Source organism: Panthera pardus, unplaced genomic scaffold (assembly GCF_024362965.1).
Source record: "Panthera pardus isolate Hobbes unplaced genomic scaffold, ASM2436296v1 HiC_scaffold_1, whole genome shotgun sequence".
In the NCBI taxonomy this organism is placed as follows: Eukaryota; Metazoa; Chordata; class Mammalia; order Carnivora; family Felidae; genus Panthera; species Panthera pardus.
In genome coordinates this window covers 2,138,484-2,160,881 of record NW_026526654.1, presented here as the reverse complement: position 1 = coordinate 2,160,881, position 22,398 = coordinate 2,138,484, and the positions used below count along the sequence as shown (strand labels likewise).

The window sequence follows — 22,398 nt, the reverse complement described above, 5'->3', positions numbered from 1 at the left end:
CTTTTCCACTTACAACAGCATCAAAAAGAGTAAAATACTTTGGAATGAATGAAACAGAATAACTGTAAGGTTTGTGCACTGAAAACTGCCCCATGTCTCTGAAAGAAACTGAAGGAGACCTAAGTATATGGAGAGACATTCCATGTTCATGGATTGGGTGGCTTAACATCAAAATGGCAATACTCCCCAGAGCGATCTGCAGAGTCAACCCAATCCTTAAAAATTCGAGGTGTTTTCTTTTTCTTTTTTGCAGAAATTGACAAGCTGATCCTGAAATCCATACAGAATGATAAGGGGTCCTGGATAATTGAGCAGTCTTGAAAAAGCAGAGCAAAGTTGGTGGACTCACACTGCTTTCTAACCGTATGACAGAACCAGCAGAGAACAGACATGTAGAGTATGGGGTAGAATAGAGGCCAGAAGTCAACCTACATTTCCTTCTCCGACCTTCTGGTGGGGTCTGACCCAGCCTCACACTGCCTTCCTCCACCACCCAGGGGGTAGCTTCTCCAGGTAGGTCAGGCTCCTCTCTTCTTCCTGACATTCTTTCTCACCTGGGCAGCTGGAACCATCCAGGGGGTGTCTAGGGACCTGCTGGACATGCCTTCTCAGGCCACAACACCCCTGGCCACAGGACACCATAGGACCTGTGTGGGTGGCAACCACACCACACATGTGTGCTTACACATGCACACACACATACATGTACATACTCATGCACACATAGGCACACCCACCCACCACACATGCCCCCACATGGCTGATGCGCCACAGCGTCCTGAGACCCTGACTCCTCCCACACATGGCAGCAGCTGTCCCTATGGGGATGACCATGTAATTACCCCAACCAGCAGTTCTGTGAAGTCAGCTGAGTGGCAATTAGTCTCCCATTTTATAGACAGGGACGCTGACACTCCAGGAAGCCAGCTGACTCACCAGTCAAGGTCACATGGTGTGATCCCCCTCCCCTACATGGCCCCTGGGCATGGCCACAGCCACTTGAAGTCATGGAGCCTCAGGCCCTTGAACAAATGCCATCCAGCACAACCAACCCTCCATGAATGTTGGGTTGCACTCTCAGGAAACCCTTCAGCTATCCATGCACACCAGTGGTCCCAGGGCCCAAATGTCTCTTGTCCTGCCTTCCTCGGCATACCAGAGGCAGCTGCACTGGTGGATGTTCTCCCTAGGGGACCTCAACATGCCACTGAGGGATGGGGTCTGTGCCCCCTATCTTAGAACCCAGGTGGGCCTTTGTAACTGTCTTTGACAACAGAATGTAGTGCTGCATGGCCTCTGAGGCCAGTTCTCAAAAGGTGGTATGGAGTCACTTCAGCAAAATGGCAGAGTGAGAAGCTCCCAGGGCCCAACCCTCCAGAGAAACATGGAAAAAAGTGGAGCAAAAACTGTCAGAGCCAATGTCATCAGAGCCCTGAAAAGGGGTTCAAGGTTGTTAGCAACCAGGCAAATGCTGACTCCAGGAAAAGGTATCTCTGAAAAGGTTACACAGCCTGCCACCCTCAGCAAAGAGAGGTCTTAAGATGGCCAAATGCACTGATCCCACATAGGTGGATGGTTCCAGAGGGAGGAGAGTAGATGTTCTCTGGAAGAATTTGTCTGATTTGACCTGTCTGGGGGTTCCCTGAAAAACTGATGCCCACCTCAGAACTCTCTTGGGATGTAACAGTGGTTAAGCAGGGGGTATTCCTGGAAAACACTGAAAATGAAATGAACAAGCTGGTGCCTGTGAAGCAAAAACTTATAGTTGGGGCCAACAATAGACATACTGATCGCCTGGGGGGAAAGGTGGGGGAGAGCTGCTTTGGGGAGTGAAGGGTTTGCAAATCTCCTGTGGACCAGGAGACCTAAAGCCCACGTGCAAACCAAGGGCAGAATGCATACTCAAGAGAGACCTTCAGCTCCCACCTGTGCTGATCTGCTCAGTGCAGGCAGGAAGCGAAGGCTAAGGCAGAGCAGTGAGCAGACTAGCTGAGGTTGAAGGCCTGCACAACACAGCCAATCTGCAGAGACCAGAGGAGTATTCTTTCTTCGCTTTGTTTCCCTTTTTATTTCCTCCAAGGCAAAGGAAATTTTTGCCAAACCACAAGCTAAAGAAGAGTCGGTAATGAAACAAGCTAGTACAACCCACAATAAGCACACTGAACTCTGTGGAGGGGAAATAATTTGATCTCCTGAGTGACCATTTATGAAAATCACAAGGTACAGATTCCAACAAAAAGTTACAAGGCATGCAAAGATACAAGGAAGTACAGGTCCTTCATAGGAAAAAGGAAGTTAACAGAGGGTATCTCAAGGAAGCACAAATATTGGATATAGTGGACAAAGACTCTGAATCAACTATCCTAAGTCTGCTCAAAAGGATAAAAGAAACCAGGAGAACACGGTCTCAACAAAGAGAGAATTTCAGTAAATAGAGAGAAATTACAAAAGCAATGAAATAGAAATTGTGGGGCTGACAAGCATGATAACTGAAACAGAATATTTGCTAGAGGTTTTCAACAGCACAGCTGAGCAGGCAAAAGAAAGAATCAGTGACCCTGAAGATAATTCAATTGCAATTATGCAGTGTGAGGAACAGAATGAGATAAGAATGAAGAAAAATGAACAGACCCGTGGGACACCATCAAATGTAGCAACAAACACCACATTGTGGGAGTCCCAAGAGAGGACAGAGAGAAAGGGGCAGAAAGAATATTTGAAAAAACAATGGCCAAAATGTTTCAAATTTGATAAAGAACTTGAATCAATATATCCAGGAAGTTCAACAAATTTCAACTTGGATAAACATAGAGATCCACACTGATACATATTTTAATTAGCTATCAAAAGACAGGGAAAAAGAAAATCTTTAAGCAGCAAGAGAGAAGCATCTCATTGTGTACAAAGAGTCCTCCATGAGATTAATAACCAATTTCTCATCAGAAATCAGAGTCAGAAGGCAGTGGGATGATATATTTAAGGTACTGAAGGAAAACAGTGTCAACCAAGAATTCTACATCTGGCAAGACTATTCTTCAAAAATGAAAGATTAACCTAGATGAAATGGATACATTCTTAGACACACACAAATACCAGAACTGACTCAAGAAGAAATAGAACATCTGAACAGACCTAAATAACAAGTAATAAGATCAAATCAATAATTTAAAACATCCCAAAAAAGCAAAGCTTCGCTTGTGGACTCTATCAATTAAAGAAGAATCAATCAACACCAATCCTTCTCAAGCTCTTACAAAAAATAGAAGAGGAGGGAACACTTCCTAACTCATTCTCTGAGGCCAGTGTTGCCCTAATACCAAAGCCAGACAAAGACACTACAGGGAAAGAGAACTACAGACCAATGCCCCTTGTACATATTGATGCAGAAATCCTCAACAAAATACTTGCAAACCAAATCCTCCAGCATGTTAAAGGGATTATTGACCATGACCAATGGGGATTTATCCCAAGAATGCAAGGGTGCTTCAGTGTAGAAAAATCAACCAATAATAACACATCACACTAAGAGAATGAAGGGACAAAACCGCATGGGCATCTTAATTGGAGCAGAAAAAGCATTTGATATAATCCAACACCCTTTCATGATATGAAAACTCAACAGATGAGGAATGGAAGTGAATTTCCTCAACCTGATAAAGGGAAGTTATGGAAAATCCACAGCTAACCTCTTACTCGATGGTGAAAGACTTAAGTGCTTCTCCCTAAGATCAGGAATGAGACAAGCTTGCCCGCTGTCGTCACTGCTACATGACATAGTGTGGCAGTGCTGGACAGAGCAATTAGGCAAGAAGAAGAAATCAAAGGTATACAAATCAGACAGAAAGAAGTAAAACTGTCACCATTAATAAGTGATATAATCCTATATATAGAAAATCCTAGGGGTGCCTGGGTGGCTCAGTCGGTTAAGCGTCCAACCTCAGCTCAGGTCATGATCTTGTGGTCCATGGGTTTGAGCCTTGGGTTGGGCTCTGTGCTAACAGCTCAGAGCCTGGATTCTGCTTTGGATTCTGTGTCTCACACTTTCTCTCTCTCTCTCTCTCAAAAATAAACATTAAAAAATTAAAAAAAAGAGAAAATCTAAGGAACCTACAAAAAACCTCTCAGAGCTACAAGACAAATGAAGCAAAGTTGCAAGATATAGGATCAAAACACAAAAATTAGTTATATTTCTATATAGTAGCAATGAACAATCCAAAAAGGAAATTAAGAGAATAATTCCAATTACAATTACATCAAAAATAAAATACTTAGGAATGCATTAATGAGGGAGGTACAAGACTTGTGCACCAAAAACTACAAATTGTTGCTGGAAGAAACCAAGGAAGACCTAAATACACAGGAAGGCATCCCATGTTCATGGATCAGAAGGCTTAACATTGTTAGGATGACAATACTCTCCCAAATAATCTCCAGACTGAATGTATTGCCCATCAAAATCCCCAAAACCTTTTTCACAGACATGGAAAAGCTAATCCTAAAATTCATATGGAATTGCAAGGCACCCAACTGCCAAAACAATTTTGTAAAAGAAAAACAGACTGGATGGTTTATACTTCCTGACTTCAAAACACACCACAAAGGTAAATCCATGAAAATAGTGTGGAACTAGCAAAAGGGGAGTCGTATAGACCAAAGGAATGGAATTGAGAGTCCAGAAATAAATCCACACATCCGTGGTCAATTGATTTTTGATGGGGGGCCAAGACCATTCAATGGGGAAAAAAATAATCTGTTCAACAACTGATGGGGCTGGAGTAACTGGATTTCCACATGCAAAAGAATAAAGCTGGACCCCTACCTCACACCACACACAAACATTTACTCATTATAGATCAAAGATTAAATATAAGAGATGAAACTATAAAACTCTTAGAAGAAAATACAGATGTAAATGTTTGTAACCTTAGATTAGGCAATACTTACTTTGATATGACATTTCAATAGATAAGTTGGACTTCACCAAAATTTAAAACTATTGTGCATTACAGGACATGGTTACAACAATGAAAGGACAACCTATACAACTGGGAAAAGATTTGCAGATCATAGATCTGATAAGAATACATTGTCTAGAATATATAAAGAGCTCTGAGAACCCAACAACAAAAAGACAAGCACTCCAATTAAAAATTGGGCAAAGAACTTGAATAGGAATTCCCCAAAGAAGACATACCGATGACCCACAAGCCCATGAAAAGATGCTCAACATCATTAGGCATTGGGGACACGCAAAGAAAAACCACAATGAGATACCACTTTGCACCCACTGGGATGGCTGAAGGGAAGACACAGAATAACAAGGGTGGTAAGGATGTGGAACTGGAACCCTCATGCACTGCTGGTGGGAACGTGAGATGGTGCAGCCCCTGTGGAAAACTGTGGTGTTTCCCCCAGAACTTACACAGAACAATTCCACGCCTGAGAATACATGCAAAAGATTCAAAAACAGGTATTTAAACAGATACTTGTACAAAAATGTTCACAGCAGCTCTGTTCACAAGAGCCAAAAGGTAGAAATCACCCAAATGTGCATCAGTGACCAATGCATAATAAAATGCGGTCTATCTGCACAGAGAGCTATTACTCACCCCTAACAAGGCCTAAAGTGCTGACACACGCAGTGTGGACGAATCTTGAAAACATTATGCTGAGGGAAAGGCACCTCTCTCCCTCCCCAATTGTCTGTGGGGCCCAGCCACCATATTGCAGAGGCCACTTTTGGGTGTTGTTGCTGAGCATAGCCTCAGCTGCCAGACGTGTCCCAGACCAGGGACCAGCTGAGATGCAGCACTGTTGACCTCTGATTTGCAGGTGTCAGGACATATGGCACATGGTTATTACTGCATAAACCACTATGTTTGGTGAAAATTTGCTCTTCCCCAAAAGTTAACCAACACCCAACCCTCATCTTCTTCTCCTTCCTGGACCCAGGACCCAGGATAACTCCTTTGGTGTGCCTCTGTGGCCCCCAACCCCTCCTCCCCTCCCTATGTTTTATTGTTTTAATACAAATTTTGTTATTTTCTCTCCAAGACCCCCCTGAAGTCCTGGCTCCTGTGGGAAGCCTGCGATGGTTAATCTCGTCCTCCCGAGACCATACAATTTGCTCTTGGGGAAGGGGAAGCAGGAGGGATCTCTGCATTACCCTACTCCTTTTGGAGCTGCAGGAGCCCCCTAAGAGGCTGAGGTCTGCAGGGCACTGCCCACCCACTGGAGGCGCCGCTCCTATGCTGAGCACAGGGGAGACACTGAGGTGGGTCAGGGCAGAGCAGCTCCTGGCACTGAAGGGGAGCTGCAAGGACCTACCACGTCCACCTGAAGGCCGAGATGGGGGCCCGCGTACCTTTGTCCAGCACGGGGCCGAAGATGGCCAGGCTGTTGTTGACGGTGGTGCAGTTCCAGCGGCGGCCGCGGAACTGGTGCTGGCACTCCTGAATGCTTATCTTGATGCCCTCCGCCACGCTGGGCATGATCTCCACGTAGTTCCGGCAGAACCGCAGCTGCTTGGGCACCAGGCCCGGGATGCTGGCACACAGGATGGGCTGAGTGCCCAGGGATGAGTACTGGGGCCCGATGGCCAGGGACCTGGGGAGGAGGGGAGGAGGCCTGGTCAGTGGTGCAGCCGCCCTGCCCGCGCTCCTCAGTGCGCACACGGCCATTCTGCATGAAGGAAGCGCGTCTGCACCCTGTAGTGGATGGTACCAAACATCGTCCAGACGTGCATGAGGCGCGGTGGGAAAGCAACCAAGGAAACGGAGAGTGCAAGCCTGCCTGGTGCTCTGCACAAGTACAGGGGCTGTTCTGTCAGGGTGGGGGTAGCAGGGCAGCGGAGCTTTGGAAATGTGGGGAGCACAGTGTACAACCAGTCAACCCCAGGGGGCTGCCCAGAGGAGGGGGTGCCGGCGGCCAGACAGGGCACAGCAGCGGCTGATCCATGGGGTGAAAATCACCCTGCACTCACACCCGCGTGACAGCCGCTCTTGGCTATTTACCCAACAGACAGAAGGCCATGTGCCCTCCATGCCACGTGCCCACAGACATTCATGGCGCTGTGATTAGGATGGAGCCACTCGAGTCTGCACCCACAGGGCGCAAGGGTGAACAGCTGCTGTTCACTCCCTCTCGGAAATGCAGCCCAGCGCACTTCTGACAGGTAGCAGGTGCCAAGGGGACACCTGGCTCGGCCAGTTTGTGCCTGCACCTCCGACTGTGGCTGTGGCCATGAGCAGTCGTAGATGAGGACATAAACCAGGGCTGCGGTTCCTCCTGAATTCCTGTGGGAGTACCCCCCTGAGCGGAGGTGCAGAGGGAATGTCTCGGGGATGGTTCCCACTCACCGCGCACCTATGAAATTTAAGTTAAGTTGAACAACAAAAGAGAGAGAATTTTGGCTTTCCAGTCCCACCAGCTGCACACAGCTGTGGCTACCGAGCTGGACGGTCAGATAAGGGACATTTTGGTCCCTGTGGAAAGTTCTATCAGACAGCACCGGCCTGGGGCGATGGAAGTGCTCTGTGTTGGTTACACACGCGTTTATGTCTCGAGGCTGACTAAACCATGTCTGTTTTACTGTATGGACTTGCATCTTGATTTCAAAGAAAGAACTGTCAGGTCCTTTTGGGGGCAGAGCAGAAAGAACTTCTACAATTGTATGGGTGACAAGTTGAAACACCTGCCCGGACCCGTGGGGGACGCTGGATCCCACCACCTGTGGACACGTCGGCCCAGTCCTGTGGGGAACACCGGATCCCGCCACCTGTATACTCCTCGGCCCAGTGCCCCAGGCGACCCTGCTGCCTGTTCACGGTCTCCCACGTGCTCTCCACTCCCACCTCGGGAGCCCATCTCTCTGCTTCCTCTGGGCTGCTGGGTATGCTGCGTCCCATGCCTGGAATGAAGATCTAGAGCAGCCCCTGGCCTGGCAGGGAGGCCCCTGCTTATCTGGTAATTTACTCTGGTGGGCTCCTGGCGAGAAGGTCTGACTCTCCTTTGTTTGGAGGGGGAGACGCCTCAGCTGAATCCCCAGAGGCTCTTCTTGTTTGCGTCGGGGGGTGGGGGGGGGGACCCAGCACCCAGAGAGAAGGCAGATGGGAGGCTTCTGTATGTCTGAGCCGTCCACATCCCTGCATGATGACACCGATGTTCCAGATGTCCTACGTGGAGTCTAACCCGGTTCCAACCAGCTGTGGTGAGAGCCATAGGAAGCAGGGACTCACTGTCAGAGAAACAATCTTCCCCCCTGGAAACACTCTGGAAATACACAGCAGATCCCCCTGCCTGCCTCCCGCCCATCCTTCCCTCCTTTTCCCAAACCTTCAAGGCCTCCTTGCCAGTAGGCACGAGCCCAGCCCTCCAGCACCTGAGGCTGCCTCCTGGCTGCAGAGAGAAGCTTCCTCAGTGCTGTCCAGCCGGATCCAGATCTGTCTGCTCTCCCCACACAGCCTGTGGGCCTTGTGCAGTCACACTGGCCTCCCTGCCTCCAGCAGGCCCTCCACTGCCCCTGTGTGGGTCACCCTCCTGGGCTCCCTGTGCAGCACCTCTGCCTCATTTAGGAAGGAGCTGGGGAGCAGGCCACTGGCCCTGGAAGTCCCACCTCGACTTGTGCTCCCCTGGCCAACTCCCGACAGCGTGTGCTCCCCCACATTCCTGGGTGGACCACCACATTCACCCTGTCTTCACCTCCCCTCCTCCTCCCCAAGAACATCTCCTGAGAACTAAAACCTATCTTTCTGCAGCCAGATGCCTGAGCCAAGCCTCCCTGCTACAGGCAGCAGGTCCTGTGTCCCTGATCTTCCATGCCCTCAGTGTCTTGGGTCCCTTCCACTTTCGAGCCCCAGTATCTGACCGCCCTCCCTTGGCGTGCTCCCCACTGGTCCTGTCTGTCCTCACGCTAGTGCCTTGATGAGCAAACCGGCCAGGACCCCGTGTCAGACACTGCAGGCCACACCACTCTCGAGTATGTCTGTGTCCCTGGCCTGGCCTGGGATGGTGGGGCCGGGCCATTGCTTGTGGGGAATGGGGCAGCAGGGCTGGCTCGTTCCCTCGCTCGTTCCTTCATTACACACAGACCCTACTGAGTGCCAGTTGCCCGGCCATCTTTCTTCCACATCCACCCCACAGTCCTGAGAACCTCAAAGTTTCCAGAAAGCCCAACCATCTGCCTCACCCCTGTGTGGTCTTTCTTCCCCAGAAAGTGTCCTGTGATCTGGGCCTGGCTCTCCATCACCCCGGCCTGCACGGACATCTGGGAAGGGAGACCAGAGGCAGGGGCCACTCCCATGGGGACCCCTGCGCCGACCTGGGCCATGAGCATCCCAGGGAGCTGGCAGAGCAGGTGGGCAGTGGGATGGGAGGAGAGCTCGGCTCGTGGGCTGACTGGTGGCATGCAGGCCAACGTCAGTGTCCTTTGCCCTCGGGGAAGGACCCTCAGCCTGTAGGTGCAAGCAAGGCCTCTAGGCTGACAAGATGGGCCTGGCCAGGCTGGAGCACAGGAACCAGGCAGAGAGGCCAGGGGGCACAGGGGGGCGGTGTGGGGAGAGACAGGTGGCATCTGTCCTGTGTTCCCTCCACTACTCAAGCTTGCACAGAGAATCCGTAAATACAGGGCGAACTCCCCCAGCCTGTGCTCCTTCAGAACATTGCCACCAGCACTGCATGTCCAGGCCACTCCTGCCGGGTCCTATGCCTCCCACCCACCCACCATGCTGCCCCTGTCCTAGCCCCAGGGACCCCAGCCTGGGTCAGTGCGTGTGCCACGCAAGGGTGGCTCTGCCCACACCTGCCTAATGTCAGGTGTCTGCCTCCACTGTGAGGTATGTCTTGAAGTGAACCCTCCTCGTGTTCCCACCGTCCACACGCATGCAGCACGCTCCGGGAGAGGCCACATGCCCCTCCCCCTCTGCACCACCAGATGTCAGCAGGAACTGTTGAGGTGACACCCTCCCTAATGAGTGGAGGGACCCAGGGGGAGGGTTCCGGAGAAGCAAGTAACCAGGCCTTGTGAGGACACAGCTGGAAATAACACAGGGCGGGACCTGGGTGGGGGTGGTGGGGTACTCTTTCAGGATCCTTCTTCAGCCTCTACGGTCCTCCCATACAGGAGTCCACCTCTGTCTCCCTCTGGGGGAGGCCTGGCTGGTCACCCATGAGGCTCCTTTCTGCCTCCGACCGAGATAGGGCTGCTGTGGCTGGTCCTGGAGGCCACACCGGGCCAGGGAGGTGACCGTGGGAGCCAGGCTGATGATTTTCTATCCATTCACCTTGGAGCATCCAGGAGCCCAGGAGAGGTGCCTTGGGGACCCGTTGGTGGGCGAGGCTGGGGACCAACTGTCCCAGTTTCCCCAGGACTGTAAGCTCAGCTGGTCACCCCCAGTGAGGGTGCCCTTGCCCCTGCACTCCATGAACCAGGATGCCTCACTGATGCAGGACCACACAGGCCGTGATTTCACACAGATGTGGACCTCTCGCTACTGATGAGCCGGCCCGCGTGCTCGGGGTCAAAATGAAAATGTGAGATGAACAGATGGGTGCGTGGAGGCAGTGGTCAGTGGCGGGATAGCCAGGCAGAATAGCCCCGGGCTGTGGGCACACAGATGTTCCCGCAACCATTCCAACCGTGGGCCGTTCTCCACAGGCAACACTTGGAAGGTCTGACATCACGGTCTGGTGCGGGGCTTTCCGATGGGGGCTGGCTTCCTCCAGCTTGTCCTCTGTGGTCACAGCCTTGCTTCAGTGAGGAGGGGTGGGGAGGGTCTGCCAGGAGGAAACCTACTCACTCCATTTCTCTCTTCTTTACTTGGAGACTTGGGACGCGTGGAAAAGAAAGGCACCCTTTAGTTCAGACATACTCCATCAGGCCTGTGGTGCTGGCCTCCTGGCCAGATGCCAGAGCCAGGACTCATGCCGAGCGGAAGCTGGGAGGGAGACAGAGAGCCCAGAGCCTGCCCCCCCCTCCCCCAGGACCCCTCAGCTCCCAGGTCAGAGCCTGCCTTCCATCAGGCTTCCCTTATGCCCCCCAGGCCATGCCTTGGGGAGAGCAGAGCCGGGACTTCCCAGCTCACAGCTTCTGGCAGCAGCCTGGTTCCGGGGTGCTGAGTCAGCTCCTGCCCCCCCACCCCCCCTTCCAGGGCAGGCCCCAGCTCGCCACATCCTGGAGCCAGGCATCAAGGCCAGGGTGCCAGCCCAGATGCTGCTCCAGCTGTTCCAAACCTCTGCCCCACCCCCACCCCCAAGCCCTGTCTGGGTTCGTCTCACACCCACGCCGGACCCCATGCCCGATGCCCCTTGGACTGCTTCCAGAAAGTTTCCTCTGCCCCAGAGGTGGCCAGGGGAGGGTGGAGAGCTGGGAGCTGCCGGTCCCACACAGAAGGGGGCTGGCATTGTGGGTGAGAAGCGGTCAGGGGGGCTTGGCGGGACACTGGATTGTGGCTTGGCCTCGAAGGCAAAACCCAGTCATTAAAAAAAATCACATTAAAAATTTAGCTGGTGTTCACGAACCTTAGTGTGGTGATCATTTCATAATATATACATGTATCACATCATCATGTTGTACACCTTAACCTCACACAGTGTTATCTGTCAGTTATGTCTCCATAAAGGTAGGGAGAACATCCACAGTGGATGTGCACTATCCCCCCATACCCTTGGATCCAAATTCCTCATATACAGGGAAGGTAGATGTCCTCCATCCATCAACACTTGGGAAACCGCAATCTCTAAGTCTCTCCTCCCACACCCTCCTGGGAGGAAGCGGGGCGCTTGGGGTGAGGCCAGGGGCAGAACAGGAGGGCAGGGAGAGGCTCCGAGCCATGCAGTGGCTGCCTCCAGGGGATGGTGATGTACTGGCCTGTCCGAGGGCCTTGCCAGGGGCTGGAGGCAGCACTGAGAGCTAGAGGGCACCACCATCCCCATGCCCTTTGTTCCCCCAAGTTCTCTGAGCACAATAAAATGCAAGGGCACTGAATGCACTCTGAACTCCTGAGTCATATCCCGGAGGAAAGGACATCCTGGAAAGGTGGTGATGTCAGGCTGCGCTGGCTGATAGTAAGGCACCGGTGGTCACCCTGTGATGAGAGCGATGCGAGCATGAAGGATGGGTAGGGGCAGGCTCTAGGTGGTGCTGTCAGTGCCGGGGTGGGTAGGGGTGGGACAGATGGATGAAGATCTCCATGGTGCTGTCAGTGCAGGGGTGAGTTCGGGTGGACTCTCCATGGTGCTGTTGACCAAGCAGAGGAGCCAGAAACGGGACTGAGTCGCAGCACAGGGTAAGCAAGCGAGCCCACCCAGTGGTTGATCAATGCCTGGGTTGTCATATCTGCTTTCTCCTGGTGACATTGGCTCCCAGGCCCATCACTGCTGCCCTTCGTCAGAGGCAAGTCTGGTTGCTGTTCACGGTGGGTGCAAATACCGATATCATTTCCCCGTCCCGGGGGTCCCACACCCCGAGCTTCCAGGAGGGGCTGCGTGGCTGTGCACCCTGGGAAGGAGGCACTCCCTCCAGGCCCAGACACTGAGGGGCCCCCAGAGGCCCCACCCCGCTGCCATGCCATCGGGACCGTGACCATAGCCAGGATGCCAGGCCACACTTACAGACGTAAATCAGGATCACCTATCTCACACGTGCTTTCAAAGCATAGCCTCTGTCCAGGAGGAGAGGTCAGAGATGTTGGGGCATCCAGAGCAGCCGCTGGCTCTGTGCCAGGAGCCCACGTCCCTGGACCAGAGAGGCACCCCCGCCTCTCAGGAGCTAGAACGATCTGGCTGGCAGTCGCCAGCACGTGGGGACTGGGTCCCCCGAGCCCAAGGACCCACACGTGACAGTGGGCGAGGTCAGGAGCTCACTCTCCCCCAGACGAGCTAGCACTGTGAGTGAGGCTCCAGAGACCACAGTGGGGACCACAAATGAGCCACCCAGACGTGCCACCTGCTGAGTGCCACTGTGTCCCGTTTGAAGCTGTGGAGTCTGGCCACTTGTAAGTGGCAAAGGGGGCCTACTGTCTGCTACCTGTCCCCACAAGCTGCTCACACCCAGGGGACAGAACTTCCCCAAGCAGTCGAAGGCCCTCATCACCTGGGCACCTTGGCCTTTGTGAGTCTCTCCTGCCCCTTCCTATCTCCCCATAGGCCCCACTGGCACCATCATGTCACCTGTGTGGCCTTGCACTTGGCTGGCCCAGTGCGTGACTCCCTGTGACCCTCGCAACCTTGTGGATGGCACCCTGGGACCTCCTGGACCAGGAATCTCGGCCCAGATGAAGACACCTGTGTGGCATCCATGTGTTAATATGACTGGATGGCTCCTAAGGGCCCCTTTCTCCCCATACTCCGATGCCCTTAAAATGCATTGAACTCCAGGCTTGCAGAATAACATTTAGGGACCAGAGTCTCAGGCAGTGTAGGCTGCCCCAAGGAACACCATGGACCAGGGGGCTTACACAAAACACATGTATCCCTCACAGGTCTGAGGCTGGACCTCCAACATCCAGGTGTTAGCACATTCGGGGTCTGTGGGGACCCCCTTCCTGGGCTCCTTGAGATGGTGGTGGGGACAGAGAGAGCCCTGGGCTCTTGTTCTCCTTATGAGGACACGAAGCCCATCACGGGTCCCCCTTCCTAACACTGTCACCTGGGCTCATGCATGAATCTGGGGGGTGGGTGTGAACATGGGTCTGTGACAAGTCAGATATATGTCGCAACACACAGCCAGCACTAAAGACCCTCAGCACCACTAGTCTCTGGGGCCCCACTCAGCCCCGTGTCCCCTGCAGGATGGTCACAGAAGGGTGACGTGACTGGCAGCCTGTGCCTGCCCCCAGCCAGCTGCGTTAGGACCCACTGTGCCTCAGTTTCCCCTGCTGACACGCAGGTATGCAGCTGTCTCTCCTGATGTCGGCACAGGGGCCACCCAGCTCCAGGTCCCAAGGAGGCGAACCCGGGGTCTCTGCCCCGCACTGTGAGGGGGCCCAGGACCTGGCCTCACAACCCTCAGGCACCATGCTGAGCTGTCACTGGGTGTCGGGGCTTTGGGTTAAACCCTCATCTTGCCCTCGGCCTCACAGCTGTTACAGGTGTGTAAATGGCTCCAGACAGGGACGGGAGGGGTGGGGGTGCAGCCAGCCGTCCCTCACTTACACCTCTGTCCCTCTGTCTGGGTCACAGTGAGGCCCTGACCCTACTACTTCCTTCACCCTGCACCTGGTGCCGTGATTCAGCCTGTGAGGAATGAGAGCACTTCTCCACAGTGCAGGGAGCTGTCCCAGAAGGTGCCCACACCCGGCTGCCTGGTCGGTTGTCACACCCGATACCCCGAAGGCCCCTCAAACCCAGAGTGCCCTGACCCTGAGACACGGTCCTCCTCCTCTGAGCCTCTCCCCGGAGTCCCAGCCCTGAGAGACTTTCTGCAGGGCCGTCCACACGGCCGAAGGGCCAACGTCCAGGAGCAGGTGGCGGTGGCCCCGCCTTGGACCTGGGACAGGGTCCCTGAGCTGCAGACCACATGTGGCAGAGAGGCCGGCTCAGGCAGAGCAGACACGGCGCCCCCACAATCCTGGGAGATGTGTGAGGCATTCAAGTGGAAGGTGGCCCACTAGGGAGTGTTCCAGGGTCCGGGGAACACACGGTTGCTTAATAGTTTAGTGATAGCTTGTTTCTCAGGAACCGGGGGATGTCACCTTCAACCCAGAGCGCACATGCGTGCGGCCTGGAAAGCGGCCCCTGGACTCCAGTCCCAGCCTGTGGCTGGGGCCACGTGAGCCGCGCCTGCCGCCCGCCAGCGTTAATGGTTTTCTCCCTCCCGGGAGGGCAGCGCTGTGGAAGTCTGGGCTCCTTGCCAGGCCATCCTGCTCAGGGTGGAGCGGAGGCGCTGGCTGTAACACGCAGGGGAGGGATGGGCTGATGGCCGTCACCCGCGGGCTTATATCGCGATGGTGCAGTGGGGGTGGAGGGCACAGAAACAGCTCTGGGCAGAGGAGCCCCACTCGCCCCACAGACGCAGGAGGCACCTGTGCACTGTCCCTGCAGGTCTTGTGGGGCGGCAGCCTCTTAGGTGTCTGTGAACCTGGCTGGGTTTCCTCCTGCAGTAAATCTCAGCAGGCACGGGGTGCCTGTGGGCTGTGGGCTCCGCTCCATCCTCGCCTGTGGCCCTGTGTGCTCCGGGGTGAGCAGAGACTTTGTGAAGTTCCCAAGGACTGTGGGACAACATCTGCCTGAGGCTCCAGAAGGGGCTCTGAGCAGTGGGGTGGCATGTCCATCTGCACCTTCTTGAGGAAGCGCTCTGTGGCCCCCGCCCTGCTGGCCCCCTTCTCCGGGCCCCGCAGAAGCCGGCAACGTCTTCTCTTGTCCTTCGAGGACACAGAGCTGCACATGGGCCCCGGGGGAGCAAGGAGGTCGGGGGCCCACACTCTCCCTGTGGGTCTCTGCCCAGGAGGGCTCTGGCTGGTCCCATGGCTCTCTGTCTTGGGGACAAGGTGTGAGGTCTCGCTGAGCCCTGAGGGCTCCCTAGAAGATGAAAGGGGTCTGTCCTGTCTGTATGGAGCTGTCTGGGAGCCATAGGGGCCACGGGCTCCTCCAAGGGCATTCTCTCTGCACCCTCCATGCACTGGGGACCACTGGGAGACCCCCACCTGCCTCCACGCTCCTGCCCTCTTCTGCCTAGAAGACCCCTGTGGGAGTTTGTGCAACTTGGGCACTGGGAGGGCCCGTGGGGGGTTGCTGCAGGACCCTGGTCCGTGCTGGGTCCCCTCCCCTGCCTGCAGCCCCCCCCCCCCAGCCCCGCCGGCTGAGCCGGGATTACTGACACATACTTTGAACAAGTCCTGGCAGGCGGGCAGAGACTCCTGTGCCCACGGCCATGCATTTGCCCGCTTCCCTGGGCGGCTGCAGCACGTTTTGTTGGGGAAGGAATGCAGAGGCACCAAAGCGTGAGACACCTCCAGGGTGTCACCTGGGGAGGCTGTGAGGGAGACCGAGGCAGCGCTGCCCAGTATGCTGTGGGGATCCAGCCCCAGAGCTGGGAAGTCAGCCAGGAGGTGTACTGGGAGGAGCCCAGCTGAGGGGCTTCTGTTTTTCACGGGAAAGATCCATCATTCACTCTGGAGAGGGGGTGTCAGGTCTCCGGGGCTGGCGGGCTCTGCCTTCCTGGGCCTCCACTCCTGCTCCCCATGAAGTGTAGCTCACCACCTCCCAGCACTGTGTGGGCACGACTGTCACCTTCAGCAAGCCCATCTGGAGCCACTCCGCCTCTGGAGACTTCTGAGCCCTTCACCCGGGCTTGGAAGGAGCAGACGCAAACTCTCGAATGTGGACAGTGCTGGGTGGCTGACTGTGGAGGGACGCTGGTCCACAGGCAGGATCCCCCACCCAGGCCTGCCGGGCAATGTAGAAGGTGCTCCCTGACCTAACAACTTGGGTTTGGGGTTTTTCAAGTGTCCAACCCACTATTACAAAGTGCATAGAAATGCTGCATGAGAACAGTACATAATACAAAACCCAACAGGTCACAACAGCCAGGACATCCCCAAGCGTCCCCTGTCTTCCATTTCTGTTCTTATTTCTTCAAGGACAACGTCCCAGGATGGGCCCCGGGGGCCACTTGCAGCGTGACTGCTCCTTTCATTGAGGCTCCTGTCCTGGGCCACGCCCGCCGGCCCCTGGGGGCTGGAGATCTGTACCCGGGAGCTGGGAGGGAAGCACAGCTTTACAGCTTTTCTCTAACTAAGACCATTTCCTCCATCTCCTCCCCCATTGTATTGCCTGCCACAAAGGATTCTAGCAGGTTTATGCAAATAAAACAGAAAATCGTCTTCTAAAACAGCGAGCCCAGTGAGACACAGGGGACACCCTGGCTGGGAGAGGCAGTCTTGAGTGTGTGGGCGGTCAAGTCGGGGGAGCCCCAGGTGGGGGTGCAGATGTGGACCTGGTGGTTCTGACCATGCGTGTTTTACCTGTGGCCATTTCTCACGTGGCCCCTTGATATAAGGATGGCCACTGGTGGGCTCCCCGCACCCTGAGATCCTACAACACCAGAGGAGTGACCTGGTGTCTGGTTCCTCTGATCTTATGACCTCACTACTGTCCTCACCAGCCTCAGGGCTAAAGAAAGAGGCAGAGAAAGAGGGAGAGAGACAGAGATAGGGAGAGACAGAGAGACAGAGACAGGGAAAGATAGAGAGACACAGAGAGACAGAGACAACAAGAGACAGAGAGAGATAGAAACTAGGAGAGACAGAGACAGCGAGAGACAGAGAGATAGAGATAGGGAGAGATAGGGAGAGACAGAGACAGGGAGAGACAGAGAGACAGAGAGAGACAGAGACAGATACACAGCAGCAGGCAGACTAGAGAAGTGAGCGGCAGGGGTGCCCTGGGGAGGGGCGCAGGGGTGCAGAGTCACCAGAGGCAAGGCAGCTCAGGGAAGGCTTGTGTGTGGGCCCTGCTGTCTGAGCAGGTGAGCCCTCAGGTCCCGAGTCATCTGACACAGGCTACCCTTCACCCTGGTGGCTCACCCCTGGGGCCATAGTGGCGCCTCCAGAATGCTCCTGGCTGGCTACCCTCTCTGACCTCAAGTGCACCTGCACCCCACAAACACAGAGGAGACCCATGTGGGGGCCTGAGGGGCGGCACGGGACAGGGCATGCAGAAGAAGCTCTGGGAGGTGGGCAGGCTTGTTTCTGAGTTGGCCTTCCAGGTGGCAAGCAAGGCGTAGGGGCCAGATACTAGCTTTTAGCTGGGAGTCCCCTGCCAGGAAATCTGTGTGGGGGCAGTGGTTAGGGACGGTGAGACGATTCTGGTGTGGGGGGAGAACCAGGGAGCACTGCAGTGGGAGAACGTCCCAGGCCACAGATCTGACCCGGGTGGCTTCACAGGGGAATGTCCTGGGTCAGCCCGGGTGGCATCTGCTCCCAGCACAGAGGCTGTGGAACGCAGGGTCTGACTCAGATGGGTGAGGCTTTTTGTGTTGATGAAGACAAGGCAGCTAGCTGCTGGCTACCGGGGCTGTCACTGCAGGGCAGTGAGGGAGTGAGGTGGACGGCAGAGGGCAGGCTGGCCAGAACGGGCAGGACATGGCGGGAATGGGGCAGAACAGCCTGGTGGGGGCAGTGGGGGGCCTGGCCTCTGCTAGGGGCCCAGGTTAGGCCCAGGGGGCTTACAAGATGCCTGCAGCCCAGACTCAGGGACACAGGAGGAAGGGGCCCAGAGCACAGCACAGAGCTCTGGTGCCTACAGAGTACTGTTCTCCGTGTTCCGCGCATCCTGTGTTTGCTTAGTTCTAATTCCGTGACACTCCTGTCTGCTCAGAGGAGTGGTGCAGCCCTGTCACCTCTCTGGTTCCTTCCCTGGGAGCCCCCCCCCCCAATCTGTCACAGGATCGCATAAGGAGCCCACAAGGCACACTCTCAATGTTCAGGTCGTGGGACTGTGACCGGGTCTGGGCTCCCCAGGGACCTGCCCCTGGCACCGAGGGTGAGGGCTGGGTGAGGGGCGCTTCCGCCCCGCGCTGGGGAGCGGTGGCTTTGGGATTCCCTGCAGGGCGGCGGCCAGCTCCTCCACCCTCCCACCAGGAGCCACACCAACTTCAAAAGCCTAATTACTCCCGATTTGGGCTGTTTCCTCAGCGTCCCCGCAGGTGAGAAAGCCCCCGTTACTTTCACTTTTATATGCAAGGTGTGGGGAGAAGGGGGGTTGCGGTAGCTTCGCTAGGGGAGGGAGGGAGAAACGGAACAACCAATTAGGGGAGGCTGAGCGTGAAGGTGAGAAGTTATAAAGAGAGGGTCCCTCAGCCGCACTGGGGGGAGGGAGGGCTGGGGAGAGGAGGGGCCACGGTGGGAAAGTCCTCCAGGTAGGGCGTGCAGACAGGAAAGCTTTCCCCAGCTAGAAAACCCTGAGTCTCTCCCTGGGAGCCGTCCTTCCGGTCTACTTGGCCTGGGAGCCTGTGGGGGTACGGCTCCTTCCCCTGCGGCTGGCCGGGGCAGAGAGGACGCAGGAGGGTAAATCCGCTGTCCCCAGGGAGCCCTGAGACTGTGTCCACCACAGACGCTTCTCCTCAAGAAGCAGAATCCCCAAGCGTGAGAATCCCACCAGGAACAGAGTTGGGGTTCCGGGGCACCCTTCTCTCTGGGGCCAAGGGCTGCTCCAGAATCTTGCTGGGGTGGATTGCCCAGAGGAAGGGCCTCTTCCGGCTGACCTGGGAAGCGCAGGGTGCGGAGCATGTGCGGGTGCGCTCACATGGAACACATGTGGCCGGGGTGGAAAGGGGGGCATACCTGTGTTGGGGGGGGGGGTGGTAAGGCCAGGGAGCCTCAGGGCCAACAGGACAAAGATCCCGAGGTGTGGGGTAGCCAGGAGGCTGGTGACAGGGCCCTTCCTTTCGGGAGGAGCGCGGGGGCGAAGGGCGCTTCCTCCTGCGCCCAGGAATGCGGCGGCGGGTCCTAATTAGAAGCCTGCGCTGGAGCGGGCGGCCTCGGGGCTCTCTCGGACGTGCCCCCCAGCCCCCCGCGGCCGGCGAGGCGGGCGTCAGGGTCCCCGAGGCCGCAGCCCACGCTCCAAGGCCACAGGGCGCTGCAGGTGCGGCGCGCGCCGGTGAGGGACGCCCCGGGTCCCCGAAGAGCGGCCCAGCAGCCTCTCCCAGGTCCCTGGACTGGCCCGGGCCTCCCCTCCCACCCCGCCCCGCCTGGCTGCGCCTGGACCCGCGTCCCCAGCCAGGCGCCCCTGCTCCTGAACCATCTCGAAGAGAAAAATTATTATCGGATTAGATGTACTTCGGCTCGCTTGGTTCCCCCCACCCCTTCCCCTCGGCGTAATTATTATAATTCCAGGCAAGCCGTCGGAGAAGGTTCCTGTGTGTGTGTGTGTGTGTGTGTGTGTGTGTGTGTGTGTGTGTGTGTGTGCGCGCGCGCGTACCCGCCCGCCCGCAAGCATGGGTGTGGGGAACCTTCTCTGGAACCGCGGGTCTTCTGGTTTCATGCCCCTACTTGTGACCCTCAAATCTTGGGCTTCTCAGAGCGCAACGCCGCGTACTGCCTCCCTCCCCCCTTTCCCTACCGCCGGCGACCCTCCCGGTGGGGGCTCTGCCAAATCAGATCCCGAAGGGATGGTAACACTGATCCTCCCCCCCCCCCCCCCACACACACCATATCTGTGCAGTAGACACTCGGGACCTTTCCTTTGGTTCGTCTACATTTCCATCGTCAGATTGAGGAAGGTCTAACTGAAATGTGCCTCCGACGGGAGGACCATGCAGAGAGAGCCCCAGCGGCCCCTCTTTCCTTCCCCGTTCAGACAGGGGCTCACGAAGAAACCCCTCGGGTCGTGCCCCCCGCATCCCCCGAGCCTGAGAGGCCAAGGCTGGTGCTGGCCCCAGGGTCCTGGCCCGCCACTCCGGGCAGGTCCCGCTGTCTTTACGTAACTGCGCTGCTGCCCCAAGCTGTTGGGTCTGGTCTCACCGACTTTGTTTGAAGGTGTGCGTGCGCGTAAGACCGGGTCCGTAAGGAACGTGTCCTTGTCCCCCGCGCTGCGCCCAGCTCGCCCGCCCAGCTGCTTCGGCTTCGTGCTGCCTGGCTGTTGGTGCCATCTGCGCAGACAGTGTTCCCGCCTCTCCCCAGCCACTGCGCCCTTTCCGACGCCGGGGGCCCCTCTAGGCCCGGGACACCACTGTCCCCGGAAGCTCCGACACCCGCGTCCCAGCCCTGGCCCGAACAGGTCGAAAGTGGCCGCCAAGGAAAACAACCCGCCAGTGCCCCGTGGAGCCGCAGGGGCAGGGCGCGGGCTCCGGGCCACCGCGGGGCCCTGCCCGAGGGGACGGCGGCGGCTTGGGGCCGCTCACTCACCACCAGATCGGGTAACTGCCCAGCGCCTGCTTCAGGCCGTAGAGGAATAAGAAGTATACGAGCAGGGCCATCGCCGGGCGGGAGAGCGCGGAGGGCCGGGAGTCCGCCCCGAGAGCACGGGCGCCGGGGCGGGCCGGGCTCTGGGAGCTGGCGGGCGGCGGTGCTGGGCCCTCCTGCGGCCGCGAGGTGCGCGGGGTGCGCGGGTGTGCGCCGGTGCGCGGGCTCCGAGGGCGGCGCTGCGCCAGGTGGGCCGGCGGCCGGGCGGCGGACCGGGGCCCGGGGCGGCGCGGGCCGGCGGGGGCGGGGCAGCGCCGCGGGGGGCGCCCGCCGGGGCCCGGGCTAGGGCCGGGGCGGGGCGGGCAAGGGGCGGGCGGGGCCCTGGAGCTGGGGCGGCGGCGGCCCCTCCCGTGGCCGCGGGGTGCGCAAGGCGCGCGGGGCGCGCCAGCTCCCAGGGCCGCGCTGTGCCAGATGGGCCGCTGGTCGGGCGGCCGGCGGGGGCTCAGGATGGTGGTCCACAGGCGCCCCTCCCAGCCCCAGGGTCGTGCCTGCCCGGGACTCCAGGGCCGCGCTGCGGTGTGGAGCCCTGTGCGCCCTGCGCTCTCCGTGTGACGCACGGTCCGGCTCTCGCTCCTGCTCCTGCTCTGTAGTGCGCTCTGTCTCTCGCTCTCCAAGTGGCGGGTCTGCTCTTCCTTTCTTCCATCTCCTCGCCAGGGGGGTCTCTTCGTCCGAGGCCAGTCCCTAGAGCCGCTCCCCGCTGGTCCGCTGGGAACCGAGCTGACCGCGCAGCTCGGCTGCGGAGACCCGCGGTGATGAAGGCGGCCTGCCCTGGGGACAGTGGCTGGGTGGGCGGCCAGGGCACGGGCCCCTGTCTGAAGGTCAGCACTGGGACACGGGCTGTCTGGAGCGTAGGTGTTGACGCCTCCACTTTGTTCTCCGCACCCCACCAGGAAAGAAGACGTCCAGTCCCGGGCGCTTCCTAGCGAGGGCAGGCAGTGCAGCGGGGCATCTCTCGCCCTGGGACCTCCAACCTCTGGGGCGGCCCAGAGCTCCTAGTCTTCCCCAGAAGGGATTTCTGACGACCTAGGTAAGCTTTATGAATTAGCTGATGGGGAAAGGGCAGACCAGAGAGTAAAGAGACCTATCAGAAGTCTCCAGGAGCAGCTAGCCAGTACCCACCGGATAGTCCACTGCAAAGCCCTCCTTGCATATTCTGGGGTATGCCAGAAGGACACCAGGGAACTTTTATTTGGGAGGGGAAGACCCGGTTCCATGTCTCCCCAGCTTCCCCTGGGGAAGCTGGTAACAGGTGAGAGGGCCTGTGCCTGCCAAGCGCCCTGTGGGAGACCTGTAAGTCCCTATGATAGGAATTCATGTCACTGCTGTGGAGTTTAGGGGAGCAACCTGCAGGTAGAAATCCCAACTCCGGGCTCTTTGATGTCTCTTTTCTTGTGGGTCACCTGCTTCTCCCATGAGTCCTCTCCAGCCATGCCTCACCACCTGGCCTGCAGTGTGGGGGCCCCATGGAGAGACCGTGGGGTGTGCACGTGGCCTTTTC

At 57.0% G+C, this 22,398-nt stretch overlaps 1 protein-coding gene across 1 annotated transcript in view; it reads right to left on the bottom strand.

Annotated features, from left to right (window-relative positions):
* The window catches only part of WNT3A (Wnt family member 3A), a 42,855-nt gene extending 21,791 nt beyond the window's left edge, over window positions 1-21,064 (bottom strand). The window contains exons 1-2 of the mRNA XM_019437241.2: window positions 20,844-21,064; window positions 6,365-6,606 (exon numbers count right to left, since the gene is read on the bottom strand). Coding sequence (XP_019292786.1) covers window positions 6,365-6,606; window positions 20,844-20,914 — 313 coding nt within the window. The 5' untranslated portion in view covers window positions 20,915-21,064. The remainder of the gene's footprint in view (window positions 1-6,364; window positions 6,607-20,843) is intronic.
* Window positions 21,065-22,398: the final 1,334 nt, after the last annotated feature.